The following is a 20,462-nucleotide window of genomic DNA, read 5'->3' as shown; positions in this document are numbered from 1 at the left end:
CATTTGTCAAAGTTTTTTGACTAGGAATTTCTAAAACGCCCCCCGTAACAACGTTCGCTCTCAATTCGAGCACCGAAAAAATACGTTTCGAACCGCAGGTCCTCGATCTCCGTCCGTACAATTGCAAACATGGAAAGGTTTCCAGTTTTTGTCACGCTTCCGGATTTTTATCCATTTGTTACAGTTATCCACTGACAAAACTGACACATACCGGAACAAAATAGCCTGAAAATGAGTGGCCCTTCTGGAATTTTTCCGATTTCTTCCCTTTTTTATCGCTTTTAGTAGCATCAATCATTCTAGGCCATTTAATTTGGATTAGAGGTATTTTACTGAAACACAGATGCGTATGGGGTACTATATTAGAAGTTTAAAACTTTAGAATGAAACATTTTAATCTATCTAACGAGTGCTTGTAGTGGTAATTTTTTTCATGAATGGACAATTTTCCAGCGATAGCCTGCAAAGGCACTACTGTGAATTTACACCTTTCATGTTGTCTTAAATTAAGCATTTCCCTCTAAATGGTTGTATTAAATTCAAATACTTCGCCATTAGTAATATAAAATGGAATAGCAGTGCAATATTTGAAAAAAAAAATTATGCCACCAATTACTTGCTGTCTTATATATTTTGCATTTCTATAAAAAAGACAGTAATGGTTGCTGATTGCGTAAACATCTATAATATAAAAATGAATCGCAAAATGTGTTGGTGAGCGCATAACTCAACAACCATGGACCAATCTTAACAATTCTTTTTTAAAATGTTCCTTGAAGTATAAGGATAGTTTTTACGGCGAGAAAAATTCGAATAATTTCCGGGAAAACCCTAAAACAGCCCTTTTCTTTTTCTTTTTTCTTTTTGTAAAAATATTTTACATGTATTCTGTGAAGTGGCAGAAACAAGGATTGCCACATGCACACATTTTGATTTGGTTAGTTGAAAAAATAAGGCGAAATGAAGTTGATGCAGTAATATCAGCTGAAATCCCTAATCTAGACGTAGATCTTGGATTGCATGAGGTAGTTATAAAAAACATGATACATGGTCCCTGTGGAACTCTTACTCAAAATTCACCGTGTATGGTGGACAGTAAATGTTCAAAGCAATATCCACGGACATTAATATCTGAAACAATCACTGGTAATGACGGTTATCCACTGTATAGTCGCCGATCGACAGCAGACAGGGGAAGATCAACAATTGTCAAATTAAATGAACAAGATATTGAAATAGATAAGCGCTGGATTGTTCCATATTCACCCATTTTATCAAAGACCTTCAAAGCGCACATCAACGTTGAGTCTTGCCATCCAGTGAAATCTATTAAATACATTTGCAAATATGTAACCAAAGGGTATGATATGGCTGTGATTGGTATTAAGCAGAGAATTCCGATTATGAAGTTACCCAATACCAAATGGGTCGCTATGTTAGTAGTAATGAAGCAGTTTGGCGAATATTTTCTTTTCCTATTCATGAGAGACATCGTACTGTTGTTCATTTAGCTGTGTATTTAGAAAATGGACAAAGAGCATATTTTACAGCACAGAACGCAGTACAAAGAGCTGCTCAGCCACCATGTATTACATTAACCAGTTTTTTGAGATATGCCAAAACAATGCTTTTGCTCAAACATTGTTATATTCTGAAATGCCAAAATATTATACTTGGAATCAATCCTCAAGGAGATTTATACGACGGAAACAAGGAAAACCAGTTCCAGGATACCCAGATGTATATTCTACCGATGCGATTGGTCGAATTTATTCAGTACATCCAAGCAATGATGAATGTTTTTATTTACGACTGCTATTAGTCAATGTACGTGGTCCAACATCATTCCAACATTTACGTACTGTTGATAGTGATTTGTGTGGATCATACAGAGAAGCCTGCCAACTTTTGCAATTGCTAGAAAATGACGCTCATTGGGATCAAACTCTCAATGATGCTCTATTATCACAAGCTCATCAAATACGAACATTGTTTTCTATAATCATATCTACATGCTTCCCACCAAACCAAAATGATTTGTGGATCAAGTACAAAGATAATATGTGTGATGATATTTTGTATCAAATACGGATTAGAAGGGGAAATCCAAATATACAAATAAGCGAAGAAATTTGCAATGAAGCATTGATTTCAATTGAGGACATGTGCTTGATGATGTCAAACAAACTATTATTTCAATTAGGACATAATGCTTTTAACCAAGAGTTGCACCGAGAAAAACTGTATGATCTCAACACTTTGAAAGAATTAATTCAATCAAATCTTCCACTATTGAATGAACAACAGAAGTATGTATTTGATACACTTATGAAAATAACAAATGATAAAACAGGAGGGATTTACTTCTTAGATGCACCGGTGGAACAGGAAACATTTTTTGATTTCATTGATATTAGCAACCAACCAAGGGTTGCATCGAGAAAAACTATATGATCTCAACACTTTGAAAGAATTAATTCAATCAAATCTTCCACTATTGAATAAACAACAGAAGTATGTATTTGATACACTTATGAAAATAATAAATGATAAAACAGGAGAGATTTACTTCTTAGATGCACCTGGTGGTACAGGAAAAAATTTTTTGATTTCATTGATATTAGCAACAATTCGCTCCCAAAATAATTGCACTTGCACTCGCTTCATCGGGAATCGCAGCAACTTTGCTTGAAGGTGGTCAAACAGCCCATTCGGCACTAAAATTGTCATTAAACATGCAAAGCAACGAAACTCCAAACTGCAACATTTGGAAGAACTCTGCAATGGCAAAGGTTTTGCAGCAATGTGAATTGATTGTTTGGAATGAATGCACGATGGCATATAAAAAATCTTTGGAGGCTTTCGATAGAACCTTACAAGATCTACGGAGCAATTATAAGTCATTTGGTGGTGCAATGATTTTATTAGCAGGAGATTTTCGTCAAACATTGCCAGTGATTCCACGATCAACGCCAGCTGATGTACTCAATGCATGTTTAAAGTCCTTCAATTTGTGTAAACATGTCAAAGTATTATACTTAAGCAAGAATATGCATGTAGAGTTGCAAAATGACCAATCTGGAGACATATTCTCTAAACAACATTGACATTGGTAATGGCAAATTTCCTATAGACACCTTGACTGGTTGCATTAACTTTCCTCAAAGTTTTTGTCAGTTAACTCGATCAAAAGATGAACTTATTCAAAAAATGTTTCCAGATGTTGCTCAAAATTACAGAAATCATGATTGGTTTAGCGAACAGGCTATATTGGCTGCAAAAAGATATAAATGAATTAAATTTCAAAATTCAAGAACAAATTACAGGCGAATTGAGGATATATAAATCAGTTGATTCGGCTACTAACCAAGATGATGTCATCAACTATCTGCCTGAATTTTTATACTCGCTGGATTTACCAGGACTGTCACCTCACAATCTTCAATTAAAGGTTGGATCGGTAGTTATAATGTTGAGAAATATCAACCAACCGCGTCTTTGCAATGGCACACGGTTAGCGATAAAAAATTTATTGAACAACGTGATAGAAGCAACTATACTGAAAGGAAAGTATAAATGAGAAGACGTTTTGATACCACGCATCTCAATGATTCCGACTGATATACCATTTCAATTTAAATGACTACAGTTTCCAGTGTGGCTTGCTTTTGCTATGACCATAAATAAGTCCCAGGAGCAATCATTAGGTGTTTGTGGTATTAATCTAGAAAACCAATGTTTCTCACATGGTCAATTATATGTTGCCTGTTCCCGTATTGGAAAACCATCAGATTTGTTTGTATATTCACCAGGTAATCAAACAAAAAACATTGTATATCATTAAGCACTACAATAAAAATAAAACAGATTTTTGTTAATAATTATGATTCACTTGATTTACAATAAAGCGATTACTGAAAATACTTATATACGTTTTATTTCATTATTCTTTATGACATCGGTTATTAAACCTACGTTAATAATAATAATAATAAATAATTAATTATCTCTATGTTTTGTCATTGAAGCACCCACTTTATAAATATTTGTCATCTTTAGTATTATATATTTCCCACTATCCCTTTAGATTATTTTTAATCAGGTTTGAACCTTAAGTTCCCCTCTTAGTTTGAAGCCCTCTGGAAGACATCTCAGTCGGGGTTTTTAGTGGGTTCAAAAGGGTGGCCAAAGTTCGTGGAAGCGAAGATACTTACGTCACCCGAGCTGACATTCACACACCGCCCTATCATCATGGTGACGGTTCTGTTCAGAAGAATTAAAGAAATAAACTGCCACATTTAAAATCTATTTGACAGAACGAAGTCTATTGGGTCCGCTGGTTTATCTTAAATATTAGTTAATTTTATCAAAATCACTGGTTAAAGTGAGTTTTTCTCTCGAAAAACTCAGTTACCTATAGTCCCAAAATAACGAACGATGAAGTGGTTCAAGCCCTTAAGAAAGGAAAAGCAGCTGGACCAGATGTTGACAAGATGGGGAAATGTAAATACCATTGGGAGAGACAGAAACAAGTTGGCTCACAGGTTTATTTTATAGAATTATGGAAGTTGGACAAATGCCACTTGTTAAAACCTAAATGATCTAACGACGCCCCTGTCGTCTTTTGCAAAATCTTTTTGCAAGGTTCTTAAGAGACACACCCTTTCTGCAATTTCAAGGATATTTGACCCTCTTGGTCTTCTAGCAGCAATTACAATACCCGTTAAGATCATTCTAAAAGACTTATGGCGTCTAACAATTTTCTGGGATGAAGTTGTACCCATGTGGGTTGTATCCACAAAATGGTCAAATTATCAATCTCAATTAGTCAATCTTAATCAATTACAATTTTCTAGATATATTACTGTTTCTCTAATTTTACATCCTTACAATTACATGGATTTTTCGATGCGTCTACTGCAGCATATGGTGCTTGTATTTTTATTCGTTCTTTAGATGCTCAGGGAAATACAAATTGTCATTTACTCTGTGCCAAATGATGGACATCATCTTGTGAATGATGGACAAAGTAAAGCAATCACTACAACTTAATTTTGATAAAATTGTTTATTGGTATGATTCCAGTATTGTTCTGGCATGGATCAATACACCTTTTAACTTGTTAAAACCTTTCGTTGCAAACCAAATTTCACAAAATTCTAATTCCTTGAGATATATAAACACACAGGAAAATCCTGCAGATTTATTATCACGTGGTATTTCACTCACGGCACTACAAAATTTTGATCTATGGTTTCATGGCCCTCCATGGCTTTCATTGGCTTATTCAAAACACATCTGGTCTTATCAACACTTTAAACAAGTTAAAATCCCTAAACTTCGATCTACTGTTAATCTATCAGCAAGAATTTGCAATAATCTCGACATTATCTACAAAATTTCTTCTTTAACTAAATTACAACGAATTATAGCCTATATATTACCCTGAATCCTTTTCTTGATAAAGATGATATAATTCGAGTTGGTGAAAGAATTCACAAAAGTGAAAGAAAATGTTTATCTTGATTTAATTTAAAAAAGAAAACACACAAAAGAGATCTTTTAAATACAGGTCCCAACAATTATTGATAATGTGTATAGGAATTTTAATGAATTTTCAATTTGAATTATACGGATTATATATGATTTATAATAATTGTTTTTAATAATAATTTTAATAAATTATTTAATAGTTTAGTATCACAAAATTAATTGGTTTATTGTCCATCCTTTGCTCAAAGGAAACTGCTTAAAGAATACTTTGAAACCACTTATTATAATTAACGATAAAAAGGAGATCAAATTTTAATTCAATAAATTTATTTGTTTTTGCAAAATTAAGCCTAAGGCATATTAAATCAATAGGAAATTTGCAAATCATAATATATATACATTTTCTTTTTATTCTTACCTTATATCTGGATGCGCGTCCAACATGGCTCTCATCAGCGTCGTCCCACTTCTTGGAACTCCGCCGATAAAAATCAACGGCATCTGTCGATTGTACTCATACACCCGTTTGTCATTTCCGATGACGTATTTTTGTTCAGAAATCATAGAAGTCGAGAGATCAGATGTCATAGAGCCGACGAATGAGTGCACGATGACGTAGAGCACTAGCGCGGTAATGACTAGACCGCAGGTCTTCTTCAGACCGATTCGGAACGGCCTCTTAAACTGCATGTCTAATCGTTGGTTAGTTTCACCTCATGATTTAGTGAATATGTAACGAGTTCGATCTGAAAAGAAAACAATAAACAATATTAATATTTTTTAAATAACACAGAGTTTTATATATTTAAAATTTTACGCTGAGAACAGATAAAAGCTTTCTTCCCCGTCTTCCTAAACTTTAAACATTCTGAAAGTGTTTCACGATTGTTGCAACGAGGTTTTGAGATATCTATTCTATATGTAGCACTTTGTCGAGATCGTTGGTTTGCAAAAGTCATGTAGCAAAACAGTGATTTATTTTTTTTGCTAGCATCTACAAGTACAAGTACCAAGTAGAGAACTGTTGCATAATTAAATGATGCTTAAAAGTTTTCTATCAGTAAAGTAAATTATTATACTAAAACCAACGATCTAAGAGATTTAGTAGCATTTTGTTCTGACGAAATGAAAAGTTTTGCTTTATTAATATGAAGCTTATTAAAAAAAAACGAAAACACTAAATACATTCGATTAACATTCAATGGATTTGTCAAGCAAATCGAATGAACTATAACATATTCGGTTTGTATTAGCGTTTAGTTTTACTATTCATGATGTAATTCACCCAGCGCAACATAGCATGTCGTTTTTGAATGCTTATCAACCAAAGAATTACGAAATTTCACAGCTGTTAGCAGCCATATTGTTGTACATACATACATGAAGTTAGCTGTCATTTATTAAGTCTGTTTTGCCACATCCTAATGAATGGATAAAGCGTATAACACTCGCAATTGATAAAATTGTTTTATCAAACTGGGTGTTCTGTTCCGCAAGCTACTCCCATGTTATCGTAATATCTACATCACTTTATTCACCTATATCATCACACGGCAGATCTGTTTTGACGTCGATGTGGCATTCTGATGAAATTTACTTTCTCTGTCTCTCAAATAGGTCGGGAATGTTAACAAAAAAAATTTAAATATTTAATTTGTTTCGTATATTTCGATTAAAATCATCGTTTTTTTTTCTACTTTCCCTTCTTATAACTTTAAAACGATTCATTGTGGAGCAAAGTCATACTAACATACAACAGCAATAATTGAATTTTCTATAAGGCACGACTTGCTAAAAATGATTAAATTTATTACCCTTGATTCAAAATAGCAACAAATGCAAAAAAAAAGGGCGGAAAACAAACCTTATTTTATTCAACGATTATATTGCAGTTAGGACCTTTATAATTCACCAAAAAAATCTCTGTAACATATTAAAACAGTTAACGAAAACCAAAGAAGCCAAAACAAACAAACCAAATTTCATTAAAATTGATAAAATGTATTTCGCATAATAATTTTGTGTTAATATTAACGTGTTTAAACAAAGATTGTTTAAGTAATTACACAGCTTTCAAATGAGAATATTTGTATTTAGAGCGGTAAAAGGTACACGTTTGGTAAGTTTTTCTAAAAAAAGTCTGTAACACAGAAAAAAATTTGGAGTTTTATTTTGTTATAAATAAATAAATTTATTTATAACAAAACTGAAGTATCTTTGGGAAAAGTTTCTCTATTCGAGTTACATCGGATTAAAAAAAAAAGATGATTTTGATGAAAATGATAATTTGATGATGATGAAGATGATTTAGATTATGCTTTCGGATTTTTTCAATATTATATTTAAATATATTATATAATTAATTTAAATACCAGTACTGTTTAGTTTATTATATTTTTTACAAATTATTTGTTAAGGGCAAGTTATAATCAATTTTATAATAATTTTATTATTTTACGGACATATCTCGTATAAAACAACATTTTCTTATAACATAAACAAACAAGCTTTTTCTATATTCAGCCTCTGTTAATATACCCATAAAATTGCATTAGCAATTTACAATTTTTCGACAATCTCCAATTTACAACGTAAATAGATCTTACACTTGACATTTCCCTGACAAAAGCAATTTTCTTGGGTTAGTTAACGTTTTCCTTGCTCTTAGAACGTTGTCTGCTTACAATTTTAATGAATTACCTGTGCCAACCAACAGCAAGCGTTTCTGCTTTTTGCTAAAAATTCTTTAACACAAGGAAACAGTTTCTCCGAATTAGAGATGGCAACGAATAAGAAAACATCCACACAAGTTATTTTATAACTTGCGAATAATAGTAATAATTCCCAAACCAGATAAACTAATTCAGTAAATCACCTACAAAAGACCAATCTCTCTGCTTTCTATCATAAATTATTTCTAAAAAGACTTAATTAAATCTGTGTCTAATGGACGAGAAAAATAATAGACCGTCACACCGCAGCAAACAAGTTATTTTATAACTTGCGAATTGTGTTTTAGTATCCGTTTTTACAATAACCCTCTGTTTGTCCGATGTAAAGTCAATTTGGAAACTAAGCTTTTTGTATAGTGCTTAGTTTTTTTTTTCGACGATGCGAGGCTTATAAACAGTTTCCTTTTCGCTCTTGCAAAAATCCTTGCTAAATTGTATTGCTAGGCTATGAAAAGTTGAGGAAATAGTAATAATTCCCAAACCAGATAAACTTTTTCAGTAAATCACCTACAAAAGACCAATCTCCCTGCTTTCTATCATAAATTATTTGAAAAATTATTTCTAAAAAGACTTAATTAAATCTGTTATAAATAAGAAGAATCATAGACCATCGCACCAATTTGGAATACAAGAACACCGCTCAACTACTGATCAACTACATAAGCTAGTTAGTATTGTAACATTTTTATTATAATTAAAATAGTAAATGCTTTTTTAATCCCTTTACCCCTGTTGCTGATACGCCCATAGCCGTATCCGCAAATACATCTGCGGGTGGGCTTGAGCAAATTTTATTGGAACATACCGACTATCACGGAGCGTCGAAAGATACCGAAGTAGAATATTTTATAGTAGAGCTTTGTTGACTTTTCTTCGGTTCTAGGCGGGTCCTTTTTGATAACTTTGGTAAACAAAGTCGTAAAAGCTCTTTATAGTATCTTTCTGAAAGAACCTAATTCAAAAGGTTCTATCCTGTCTTACGGGTCACTACAAGGGTTCCGTTACTTACCTAGGACTTTTCTATATAATAATTAACTGTTGATATCTTTCCTTGAATTTGGTCTCAGAACCTAAATATCTTTCCTGACCTCTTTTCGTTTCTAAGGTTTCTTAACTTTCCCTTTGAACCCCAACCTGAACTTTTCGTCGTCTACTTTAAAATGATATTGCCAATATTGTTGAGTTGCATTTCTAAGACACCTTTATTCTAAGATTCATTCGATTACATGAAATTAACTTTAACCGAAGAATCCCCGTCAGAAAAAATCATACATGTGATCGTCGTTAAAAAGACAACAACATGCAATGATGACAGTAAAATACTCCAGTGATTCCATAGTAAATTAAATTAATAAGACGAGAGAAAGGTGTTAAAACTATTTAGTTTATTTTAAAATCTTACTTTTAGTGAACGTCCCAACAATTGGAATTATTAAAAACTTTTAATTATTTTAGAGATCTCTTTTTTCACAACGGGACGAAAAAGGCTTATTAGTCATTATAAGAGTCAGAACTGAGATTACAGATGCTGTGAAAAGATAGCACTCCTATATGAAGTTAAACTTAACCAGACAAGTGACGATAATAAATGACGCTAGGTGAACTAAATGCATAAATTGCCATCTAGATTGCAGGCATATAGACAACGGGAAGATCTCTGACACGGTAGGCTTAAAGAGGGTTACAACAAACTGGATTTATAGAAGATCGGCAGCACTGGAGACAACTGGGGGAGATCTATGTTCAGCAGTGGACGCTACAGGCTATGTAAAACGATGATAATTCCAAATATTCATCATGATCTAACACGAATCCTCCACTGCTAACTCAACCCCAACTCCATCTGCCCTGCGCTGCTCGTATCCATTTTTTTGTTTATTCAAGATGTTCTTCCATCGTGGTCGCTCGACCCGTTTTTTTTAAGTAGTCTTCACTTAATTCTAGCTACGTGCCCCTCACACATCCATATTTTTATCCCAGGATGACGTTTACCTCAGTTTTTTATTTTATCTCTTTATTTTTAATTTTAATTCTTAAAGTAAAATCTCCATAAAAGTGAAAAAATTAAGAAAAATCAATATTTTTAATAACACTCGAACTGTTTTATCTAGTAATCGAGTAATTTGTTCGGATTAATCGATTAATTGATTGATAAATTTTTGATGCGCCACCTCTAATCCAAATAGACAGATGAGTGCAATATCAAATTGCCTTTGGTAGTTTTAAACCCTTATCACATGTGCTTTGTCACCGTATTTTATTTTTTGCTTTAGTGGCATTTTCGTTAACATTGTCAGACCGCAAACGTGGCTGTACTCGCAAGCCTAGAGGCGGTAAGGCGAATGTTTTGAGATAAACTTCGAAATTCATGATCCATGTTTTAGTTTAGGATTTTTGGTTTTAGGACACTACTGGGAGACGCGCCCCTCGGCGACAACGGGAAAGTAGCTAACCTGATTAGGGGGAAGTTAATCTGGGAAAGGATTAGAATAAAACCAGGCGCGACAAAAAGTCAATGAGAAAACAACATTCAAACTAGCGCTGGAAAGCTATTTATAAGTAAATTTGAGTTTTAAAACTTCTTGGAATAAACCAATAACATACCCGTATAATAAAGCTTTTATTATAGTACAGTCATTTCAAGGAGTTGGCTATCAAATTTTTCGAATGGGATGTATTATCGCGAAATTTTGACTAGCTAGCTGGAGTAGCCCAAGTTCCCAAGAAAGAAAAGTTACATAGTGCCGATGTGTGTTTTACCCTAAAACTGGATGCCATTCTTTCTGGGAGTTAATGTTACCAATAAAACACCTCAAGACTTCAGTAAGGGTTATTTCTTTATTTTATTTAACGGTTGCAACTTTTTAATGAGTGATACGTTGTCTAATAAATAATAAAAGATATATACATTGCCAATGCACCAAAAGTTCATTTTAAGCTGTGCTAAATATGATTTTCCCTATATTTTCGGACATGAAGGGTTACTTTTTAAGGATTTTAAGATAAAACAGTAATTGAATTTCAATTCATTTTCATTCATTATATAAAAAAACTTGAAAAGAACTTTATCCAACATATTTGAACATGAATTGAATCTTTAAAATACAACATATCGGGAATTTTCGATTTTTTTTTTCATACAAGGGTAATTTTAACCCCAAATAGAAAAAAAAACACACATCGTGACAATATAACTTTTGAAGTGAAGGGTCTGACGAGCTTGTAAGGTAAATTTCGGGAAAATCCATGCAATCCGAAAAACTTACGAGATTTTATTTCATTTTCACCTACAGTGACTGTACTATAGCGCCTTCGCCAAATGTATCAACAAAATAAAACGGCGATTAAACAGTTAAAACGATTTCTATATTTTCTATAAATTATTTTTGGTGACCTTGAAAAACGACCTAATCAGTTAGTTTTAAACTATGTCGGATGGACTATCTGTCGTCTCTGTAGGGAAAAATGAATACCATGCGGTCCATATGTATGGAATAAATTTTCATTTTTAGTGTCATTATGTACTATGTGAAAAAAAAAAAAAATGAAACAGGTCGATTCTTATTCTAAAATTGACAATTTACAGTATGAAAATATTATCCCCCTCCAGCACCCCCATTTGAATTATAAGCACCCCCTCGAAAATTTTAAATATCAAATTGGGTCGTGTGGCACCTTGTTAGAAAGGAATTTTAGTCCTCTGTTCAGTAAAATAAACTTTTTGAGTTTGTGCACTCATAACTGATAATTGATTTTTACAATTAAATTAAATATTCAACTTGAGCACCATTATTCACTTCTTGACAATAAGTTCGAGGCAATTTTGGAATTCTCGTACATTTTGTATGACCTCGGGGGTTATTTTGTTAGTTTATTCCGTTATCCTAACTTTTAAATCCGCAGTATTGCCTGCTCTATTAAAATACACTTTAGAAATAATCAGGTGCTTTCGTATCTGCTAAACATTAGGGAAAAAACTTTGAAGCCAAATAAACAATTACTTTACTTTTTCGTGTCTAGATCCGGCTATAGTTTTTCTGCCCAATATCGGGCTACGTTTACACCCTTTGTATTTGCGAGCTATAAATCATCGAGGGTGCACTGTGATGAGCAAAGTCTGCATTCTCTCAGGTGCTCTACGTTCTGTATTTCCCCACATTCACAAAGTGCGTCGCTGTCTGTTTTGATACCCCATTTAATGAGTTTCTGTTTTACAGGGGCAACACCTGCGATTCCGCCAGGTTGTCCAGTCCAGGTTCATTCCATTAGGTCGTTCTGGATTTAGGGGAAACAGTTCGGGTGGTTCGACGCTGACGTTTCTCATAAACCTTTTCCTTGATTTAAGTCGGCTGATTCCTGGCGGTTCGTCAAACCCGTATAATTGGTGCCTTTCATCGAAAGTTTGCCTGAACTTCTCAACATATTGTGAGGCGCATCTACGGTCGTCTGGTGATGCGAATCCAGCTACCCAGTACAGTAGGGGTAGAGGGGTACGCTTCATACAACCGGTAATTATTCTACATGTTTCATTTAAAGCCGTGGTGACTTGTTGGGCGTGTCTAGATCTACCCCAGACGGGACAAGCATATTCCCCTGTTGAGAAACATAAGGCCTACGCTGTTGTCTTCAAGACCTGAAGGTTTGCACCCCACTTGCTCCCTACAAGTTTCCGGAGAAGGTTGTTTCTAGTAGAAACCTTTTGTCTTGTGCTTTGACAGTGGAATTTATACTTGTGATAATCTCCCTACGAAAGGTATCCGTGTGCCGTAATTTTCTTTATTGAGATATTTCTTTGATTTCAGTAGCTGTTTGGATAATCCCTGGTTTATAAAAATAGATCTGGAGTTGTCAAAATCAAAGAAATCAAAGAAGGTAACTCTTTAATTTGAGAATTTTAACTTTTTTCTCGGTAAAAACTTTGATGAAAGAAACGCTTTGGTATAGTCAGTGCCTGATTCATTGTATTGAGAATGGGTGGAAGTAGCCCAGTCTGGCTAAAAAAAAAAAGGCCGAAAAATGTTTCGCAGATATTTGAAGGTTTTAAGACATAGGTGGGGGTTACTAGATGACGAATAGATGAAGGTATTCGTATTTTTACCTTGCGTTTTTTTAAACAATAATTTATGGTCACAACTAAAATTGATAAATAATTTACGGAGATATTTGCAAAAAAGCAGTTTTTTGCAGTAATTTATAAATTTTATTAATTTTTTTATTAACAAAATAAAATGTTATTAATACGTTTGAACATCGAGGAATTACCGTCTATTAAATTTATACGAAATTTCCCCTGATCGGTCAAATAGTTTAAAAGTTATTTAATTTATTTATCCATGAGGCTAATTATTTAAACTATTAAATTTGCCCTATGAATGATGCTAGACACATTTAGCAAATTTCATAGGATTCTTTAAGACTTAAATCATCTCAAAAATTAAATGCATATTGCGTTTTCATCGAAATTATTTACAAAATAAACGTTTGAAAAAGGGGTATGTTTTTTACTTACAAACAATTGTAATAACTTTTATATTTTTTAAGCTACAGATGTGTACATACAACCATTGGATAGCTGGTAAAAAAACTCACATTAAAAAAAACCGTCTATGACCAATAGGAACAAAGTTAGCCACTATTTTTAAAAAAATCATATCTCCATTGTTTATAAACATTAAGAAGTAAAATTTGCACAAATTTTGAAAGAAAATATAAACTTTATATTGAAACTTATAGCTATAAAATTCATACAAGTTTCGAAACTTACAGCCTTTCGAAACGAAGGTACTTTCGAAAGATCGACATAGGAAAGTGGAGAGGATAACTGTTTCAGCTCTGTTTTTTTTTTCGACATCGGAACTTCAATTTAAAACACGTAGAAAAAATTGACATTATCTCGGCTTCCATTGCAGCTGGAAGACTCTTTTTTTATTCTGGGGTAGATCGTCGAAATATGAATAACTACATAGTTTTCACTGGCCGGAAAATATGGGAAACCTCGGAAAAATTGAGTCTATTTAAAATTCACCGTAAAAACTTACTTTTTTTTTTTAACTTGGCTGGAATAGTCTGTCGCAGTATTAATAATGATGACATAATTTTCAAACCCCCGGAAATCACGGAAAATCAACATATATTTTTTTCATTTTATATCAATGATGTAATAATATGTACTTATATATTTTATAAATTAAATTTCAGGTAATTTTTTACACATTATATTATTATATTCCTTATATTAATTATAATTGTTTGTATTTTTATAATTAACAATATTGATTTTTATTCTATTTTTCGTACAAATATGATACAATATTATTCTAATCTGCGTTACTGCTTTGATAAAATAAGTCAATTTTTTCATCACTTGTCTTATTAAATTTTGCAATGTTTATTGAACTTTACTTTTTTTATTTTCTTTACATACATTGGTTTAAAAGTTAAAATTTGGTTCATTCATTCGACTTCACTGTCAGCTCTGAACCTTTTTGTTGCAGGTTTTTTGTCTTCACTTATTAAATCAGTTTCTAAATATACATCTTCAGAATCACTGTCGTCGTCAAACGTAACTGTACCGAGGTGTTGCAACATATTTTCTCCTCTACTTCTTCCTCAGTACAATTTATGCACAAGTTTGTACAATTCAAACCACGTTTTCTGCACCCACATCTAGTAGTTTTGCAACCTGTGGTGCATTTGCATGTAATGTGCTTTAATGTCTCTTCGGGAATTAAATTATCTAGAGTATATTGGCATAATAGAGAATTGGTTCAAAACCAGTGGCACTTTGTCTCCAACCATAGGCACAAGCATCTAACGTATTACCTAACCACATTTGTAATTGATAGTAAACCCGAAGAACATGCTGTTTGGCTGCACCTTCAGTTGGTGGCAGAGTTTCTAGTTTAAAAGATGATTTACCGATATTTCTGTTGAATTTTAAGTATCTTAAATTGTAACGTTATAAACGTCACATCTCTATTAATTTATAGTTAAATAATTATTTCATTTTAATTTCTTTATTAATTTATTAATTACTTTAACTACATTTCTCTTTTTACTATTTTTTATTTAAAAAGTAGTTGGCGCCCCCTGTTTTTCTCTTTCTCCCTCTGTCTTTCTTTTCTTTCTCTTTCTGTCCCGTAGAATAAATATTCGCCCTCTCTATTTCTGTTCGGTTGACTTGATATTCTGTTCCATGTTGACAAAAACTATTTCTATCATAGGCTTACGTCCTATGCCATCTGTGCTAACTTCATTTCAATCTCGCACTTAGTTTCTGTTAGTCAACTTTCCTAACGTAGTGGGAATATAATTTTTTGCCTCTTTTTGAAATTTATAAAAGAGGGCAAACATTATTATAAGCCTCACTTTATGGTCTACAAAATTTTCTTGGGGTAAGTACTTTCATTGTAATCTTTATTCTATAATTCTAACAACGTTACCGATATTTATAGCCTTAAGTGTAATAATAATTCTATTTCATTTTATCCTTGCCATCTGCTATTTGTTTCATTGTAATTTTTGTAAAATGGCAAGGAAGTTAAACCCCTTTTGATGTGTCTAATGCAAATTGTTGTTGAATTTTTAGTTTATTGGGGAAATTGGGTTTATTAACATTCCAGTTCCATTTCCCCAACACAAATAAATCAAATATGAATATTTAATAACCATTGGAGGACCTAACCTGAATTCGTAACAAAATATGGAAATTTATTGACCATTGGAGGACCTAATATCTACAACACACAAGCAGCCCATTGAAGTCATAAGTATCAATAATTATTGTTAAGCTTTGGCAGGGTGGATTATTGTTTGTTTTTTATTCTTTTTAATAAATATGCTTAGTTAAAATTTGTCTTATTTGCTACCAGCTAAAAGTTCAGGTTCAATCCCTAGTTTAAGATAAGACGAACTCACACTTGAGATACTGAGCTAAGCAAGTCATAGACGATAAGCTACCATGGTTGATTGAGGTATTATTTTCACTTCAATTCTCTTTAATAGTCTTATCGTTACAAAATCATTTAAAGAAAGTGTATCGTTATGTTTTTTTTTATAATTATTTATTATAATTAATTATTCATTCAATAGTTTTAAATATTACTTACAATTTTCAATGAAAAAGTAATTAAATACGTTTAATTAAAACTTTTTTGTTCTCAAAGAAGTATAAGTATATTGCTTTCTAAAGCCACTACACTGAGACTGACGAGATTTTGGAGCGTGGACAGAGAACTACGAACGTGGAGCTGAAACAGTTTCCCCTCCACTTTTCAATGTCGATCTTTGGAAAGTACCTTCGTTTCGAAAGGCTGTAAGTTTCGAAAAATTGGATGTATTTTTTAGGTATAAGTTTCAATACAAAGTTTAGATTTTCATTCAAAATTTGTGCAAATTTTTACCAGCTATCCAATGGCTGTACGTACAAGTCTGTAGCTTGAAAAATATAGAAGTTATTACAATTGTTCACAAGTAAAAAGACATACCCCTTTTTCAAACGTTTATTTTGTAAATAATTTCAATGAAAACGCAATATGCATATAACTTCTGAGATAGTTTAAGTCTTAAAGAATCCTATGAAATTTGCTAAATGTGTCTATCATCATTCATAGGGCAAGTTTAATAGTTTAAATAATTAGCCTCAGGGATAAATAAATTAAATAACTTTTAAACTATTTGATCGGTTGTGGAGAAATTTCGCATAAATTTAAAAGGCGGTATTCCTCGATGTTTAAATGTATTAATAACATTTAATTTTGTTAATAAAAAAACTAATAAATTAGTGCAAAAAAACTGCTTATTTGCAAATATCTCCGTACATTATTTATCAATTTTAATTGAAAAAACGGGAAAATAAAGATATTCTTGATATAAAAAAATTATATGAATACTGTTTATTTAAAATGTAAGGGAAAAAACTTATAGACAAAAAATTAAATTGTGACCATAAATTTTGTTTAAAAAAAACGCAAGGTAAAAATACTAGTACCTTTTCATCTATTCGTCATTTAGTAACCCCCACCTATGTCTTAAAAGCTTCAGATATCTGCGAAAAATTTTGCCGTGAAATCGATTATTTTTGCATAACCAGACTGGGCACTCTTTTTAAATTTCGTATTGACTTGTGAGTCGCTGGGAAGTGTATACCGCCACTGTACATATTTATATTCGACAATTTTTATGTTCGATAACGTGTATTTAGCGTAAACGTTACTTATTATAGGGTATTTATTAAGTATAAAAAAAAAGAATGTAATACAAAATATAAAATTTATAAAATTATTTCATAAAACCTCGACATTCTAAGAATACTTAAATTGGTTTTACTGTTATTACAATACCTTCGCAACAACTCGTACCAAAATAATTGCCCTGCCGTCTTACTCCGAATTTGGAGAAATAATTTTTTTTCTGATTCGTCGAGGATGGGATGAGGGTTTGATTGAATAGCAGCACTCCTAATTTTACCCTTTTCAGAAAAAAAGACTAAACAAAAAATACGCAGAACAATGATTACGGGAGTAGCTTTTGTGTTATTTTCTTTTCGTCTTTCTCGTAAAATTTCTGCGCCCTATTGTTTTGAATTCGCCGAAGTGTGTTTATTAACACTCTAAATTTACTCTTTGAAAAGCAATTTTAAAGTCGTGAGTCACAGAAGGTTGAAATGTTCAGCCACTTATTTATATATTATTAAGATTTAGCAACATAAACCATAAATATAAGCTTATTAGTTTAGATAAATGTTACTGAAAAGAAAAACACTATAATTCCCTATTGTAACTTTTATATAAAGTGCATGGTTCGATTCATATACACTATTTATTTACTAATAAATACATATGTAAAATAAATGAAATAATTATAATCATTACCAATATTAAGGGTTAAAAAAAATTCATTATAGAAAAGTAAGATTTGTAAAAGATAATCGAGAAGAAACAGTAATAAAACCGGATAATGTTATCGATTACATTTAAAATATGCCGATGCGATGGTGTAAAAAATTATGGATTTAAGTTTAGAGAATTACTAGGAAAAATATTTAATTTATGGTAATTGTGTTATTTGGACCGGACAATCTTTTCATGTATACAAAAACGGAACCAACATAAATTGATAACAAGGAAGCTCCACTGATATTAAAATCTGAAGTCTAATATGTTATAAATAACTCAAAATCTGACAGAACGCCTGGGTCAGAATAAGTTCCAGCTAATTAAACTTATAGATGACGACAATTTATGCGCAATAACTATCCTTTTTTACGAACATATACAAATCTGGTGAGATACCTACAGAATGGCTACCATCGACCTTTATTTCGTTACCAAAAACTAAGAACCCCAAACACTGTAATGACGGTAGTGGAAGATCTTATGTGTTTATCAACTTGAGATTTCGGCACTCTTTATATCAACATGAAATGACTCCTCTGATAAAGTAAAGTAAAGTTCGTGTAATCTTCTTCAATTACTCTGATACTCAATAGAAATTCAACTGGTGGACCAATATATAATCTTGTATTTGTCAAAAATCCAGGAATTCTTAAACTTTCCTAGGTAACATAAAGGTGTAACATAATATAACTTACAGTTGTTGATAGTCTCTCCTAAGACCATCTAAGTACTAACCTAGTTGCTGAAAAAATGCATCATATTGCTAAAATTTTGTAATGCTCGTTCTAATGTGTAGCGGTAAATTGCACTACATTATTCAACATTTCGTTGCTTTAAAATGTCAATACTGTCGATTGCTGTAGCGAAGACCTTAGATTTCAAGTACCCCCACAAAAAAATCTATTGGTGTTAGGTCCGATGAGCGAGCTGGTCATTCTATCGAACTTCGTCGTCCAATCTATATATAATGATATGCCTAATCTAGGTAACGCCTTACTTAATCATAATAGTATGCAGGAGCACCATCTTCTTGAAACGTTATTTTACAATTGCCGAATTAATCTAGATTATCTTCCAGAATTTCAAGAATTAACGTCCAATTGCGTTTTGTAACATCTCCAGATACACTTCACCGGTTAAATTAGCATTGAGAAAAAGAAGCCCAACTATGTGGTTTTTCCAAAATACCGTACCAAACATTTACTATTTATAGAAACTGAGTGTTTCACGAAATACTGAGGATTTGTGTCACTCCAATACTCCACTCCAACACCCCATCGTGTGTGTTAACATTTCCATTGAAGGAAAAGTACTTTCCTCACTAAAACAAATTGTTTTTATGTAATCTAGCTGTTGGTTAATTTGATACATATTTTCAGAAAATTCGAGACTTCTGAGCATTCTTCGATATAGCCATATCTCAAATGCTTCCAGTTTTCTGCACATATCTTTGTTCAAGGTCCACGATTCAACACCATAAAAAAGGACAGAGAAGACGTAGCATCGCAGCATTCTTACTTTTGTATCAAGAGAGAGGTTGTGACTCTTGAAGAAGGTCTCCATCCGATTGAAGGTGGATCTAGCTTTTCCGATACGTGCTCTAATCTCCTGGTTGTTGGTCCATTCTTCATTTATTATAATTACTATTTAAATGGGAATAAGCCACAATTAAAGGTTAAAGTACGTTTATTGACGTTTCAATTTCCACTTCGGAAATCGTTCTCAAAATACAAACGTTATTTATTATGGGGCCAAGGTAGTTGTAGTGCGCCACTCTTTCTACAGGAGATTGGTTGACGTAGAGCTGATATTCCGTTATCCTTTTCTTGCTAATTATCGCAAGCTTTGTCTTCTTAACGTTTATATTAAGTCCATATTGTTGACTGTAATACGTGATTTTGTTCAAAAGAACTTGTAGGTCTTCTAAGTTGTCCGCAAATACTATGATGTCATCTGCATATCTGATGTTGTTTAGCCGGTAACCATTTAGTAGAATACCTTTTTCATTTTCGTACAAAGCTTCGATAAATAATCTTTTCAGAGTACAGATTAAAGATTAGAGGAGACAAAATACAGCCTTGCCTCACTCCACGCATGATTTTCACATAGTCAGTGTGTTCACCTTCAACTCTGAGATTTGCTGTCTGATTCTAGTAAAGATTTCTAATTATTTTCAGATCTTGGTTGTTAATTCCTGTTTCTTTTAGTATTTGCATTATCTTGGCGTGCTGTACTCGATCAAACGCTTTCTCGTAATCAACCAGACATGTATATACGTCGCAATTTGACTTTTACACAGCTTGTAGATTCTCTTATTCATTATCTTTAGGAACAATTTTAG

At 32.6% G+C, this 20,462-nt stretch overlaps 1 protein-coding gene across 4 annotated transcripts in view; it reads right to left on the bottom strand.

Moving 5' to 3' along the window:
* The window catches only part of Tpst (tyrosylprotein sulfotransferase), a 533,460-nt gene that overhangs the window by 167,690 nt on the left and 345,308 nt on the right, over window positions 1-20,462 (bottom strand). For all 4 annotated transcript variants that reach the window (XM_072532279.1, XM_072532278.1, XM_072532277.1 and 1 more), the window contains one exon: window positions 5,912-6,239. In XM_072532279.1, coding sequence (XP_072388380.1) covers window positions 5,912-6,183 — 272 coding nt within the window. In that variant the 5' untranslated portion in view covers window positions 6,184-6,239. The remainder of the gene's footprint in view (window positions 1-5,911; window positions 6,240-20,462) is intronic.

The sequence above is a fragment of the Diabrotica undecimpunctata genome, chromosome 5 (assembly GCF_040954645.1).
Source record: "Diabrotica undecimpunctata isolate CICGRU chromosome 5, icDiaUnde3, whole genome shotgun sequence".
NCBI lineage: Eukaryota > Metazoa > Arthropoda > Insecta > Coleoptera > Chrysomelidae > Diabrotica > Diabrotica undecimpunctata.
The sequence above is the reverse complement of the archived record's forward strand: the minus strand, read 5'-3'. Positions and strand labels throughout refer to the sequence as shown.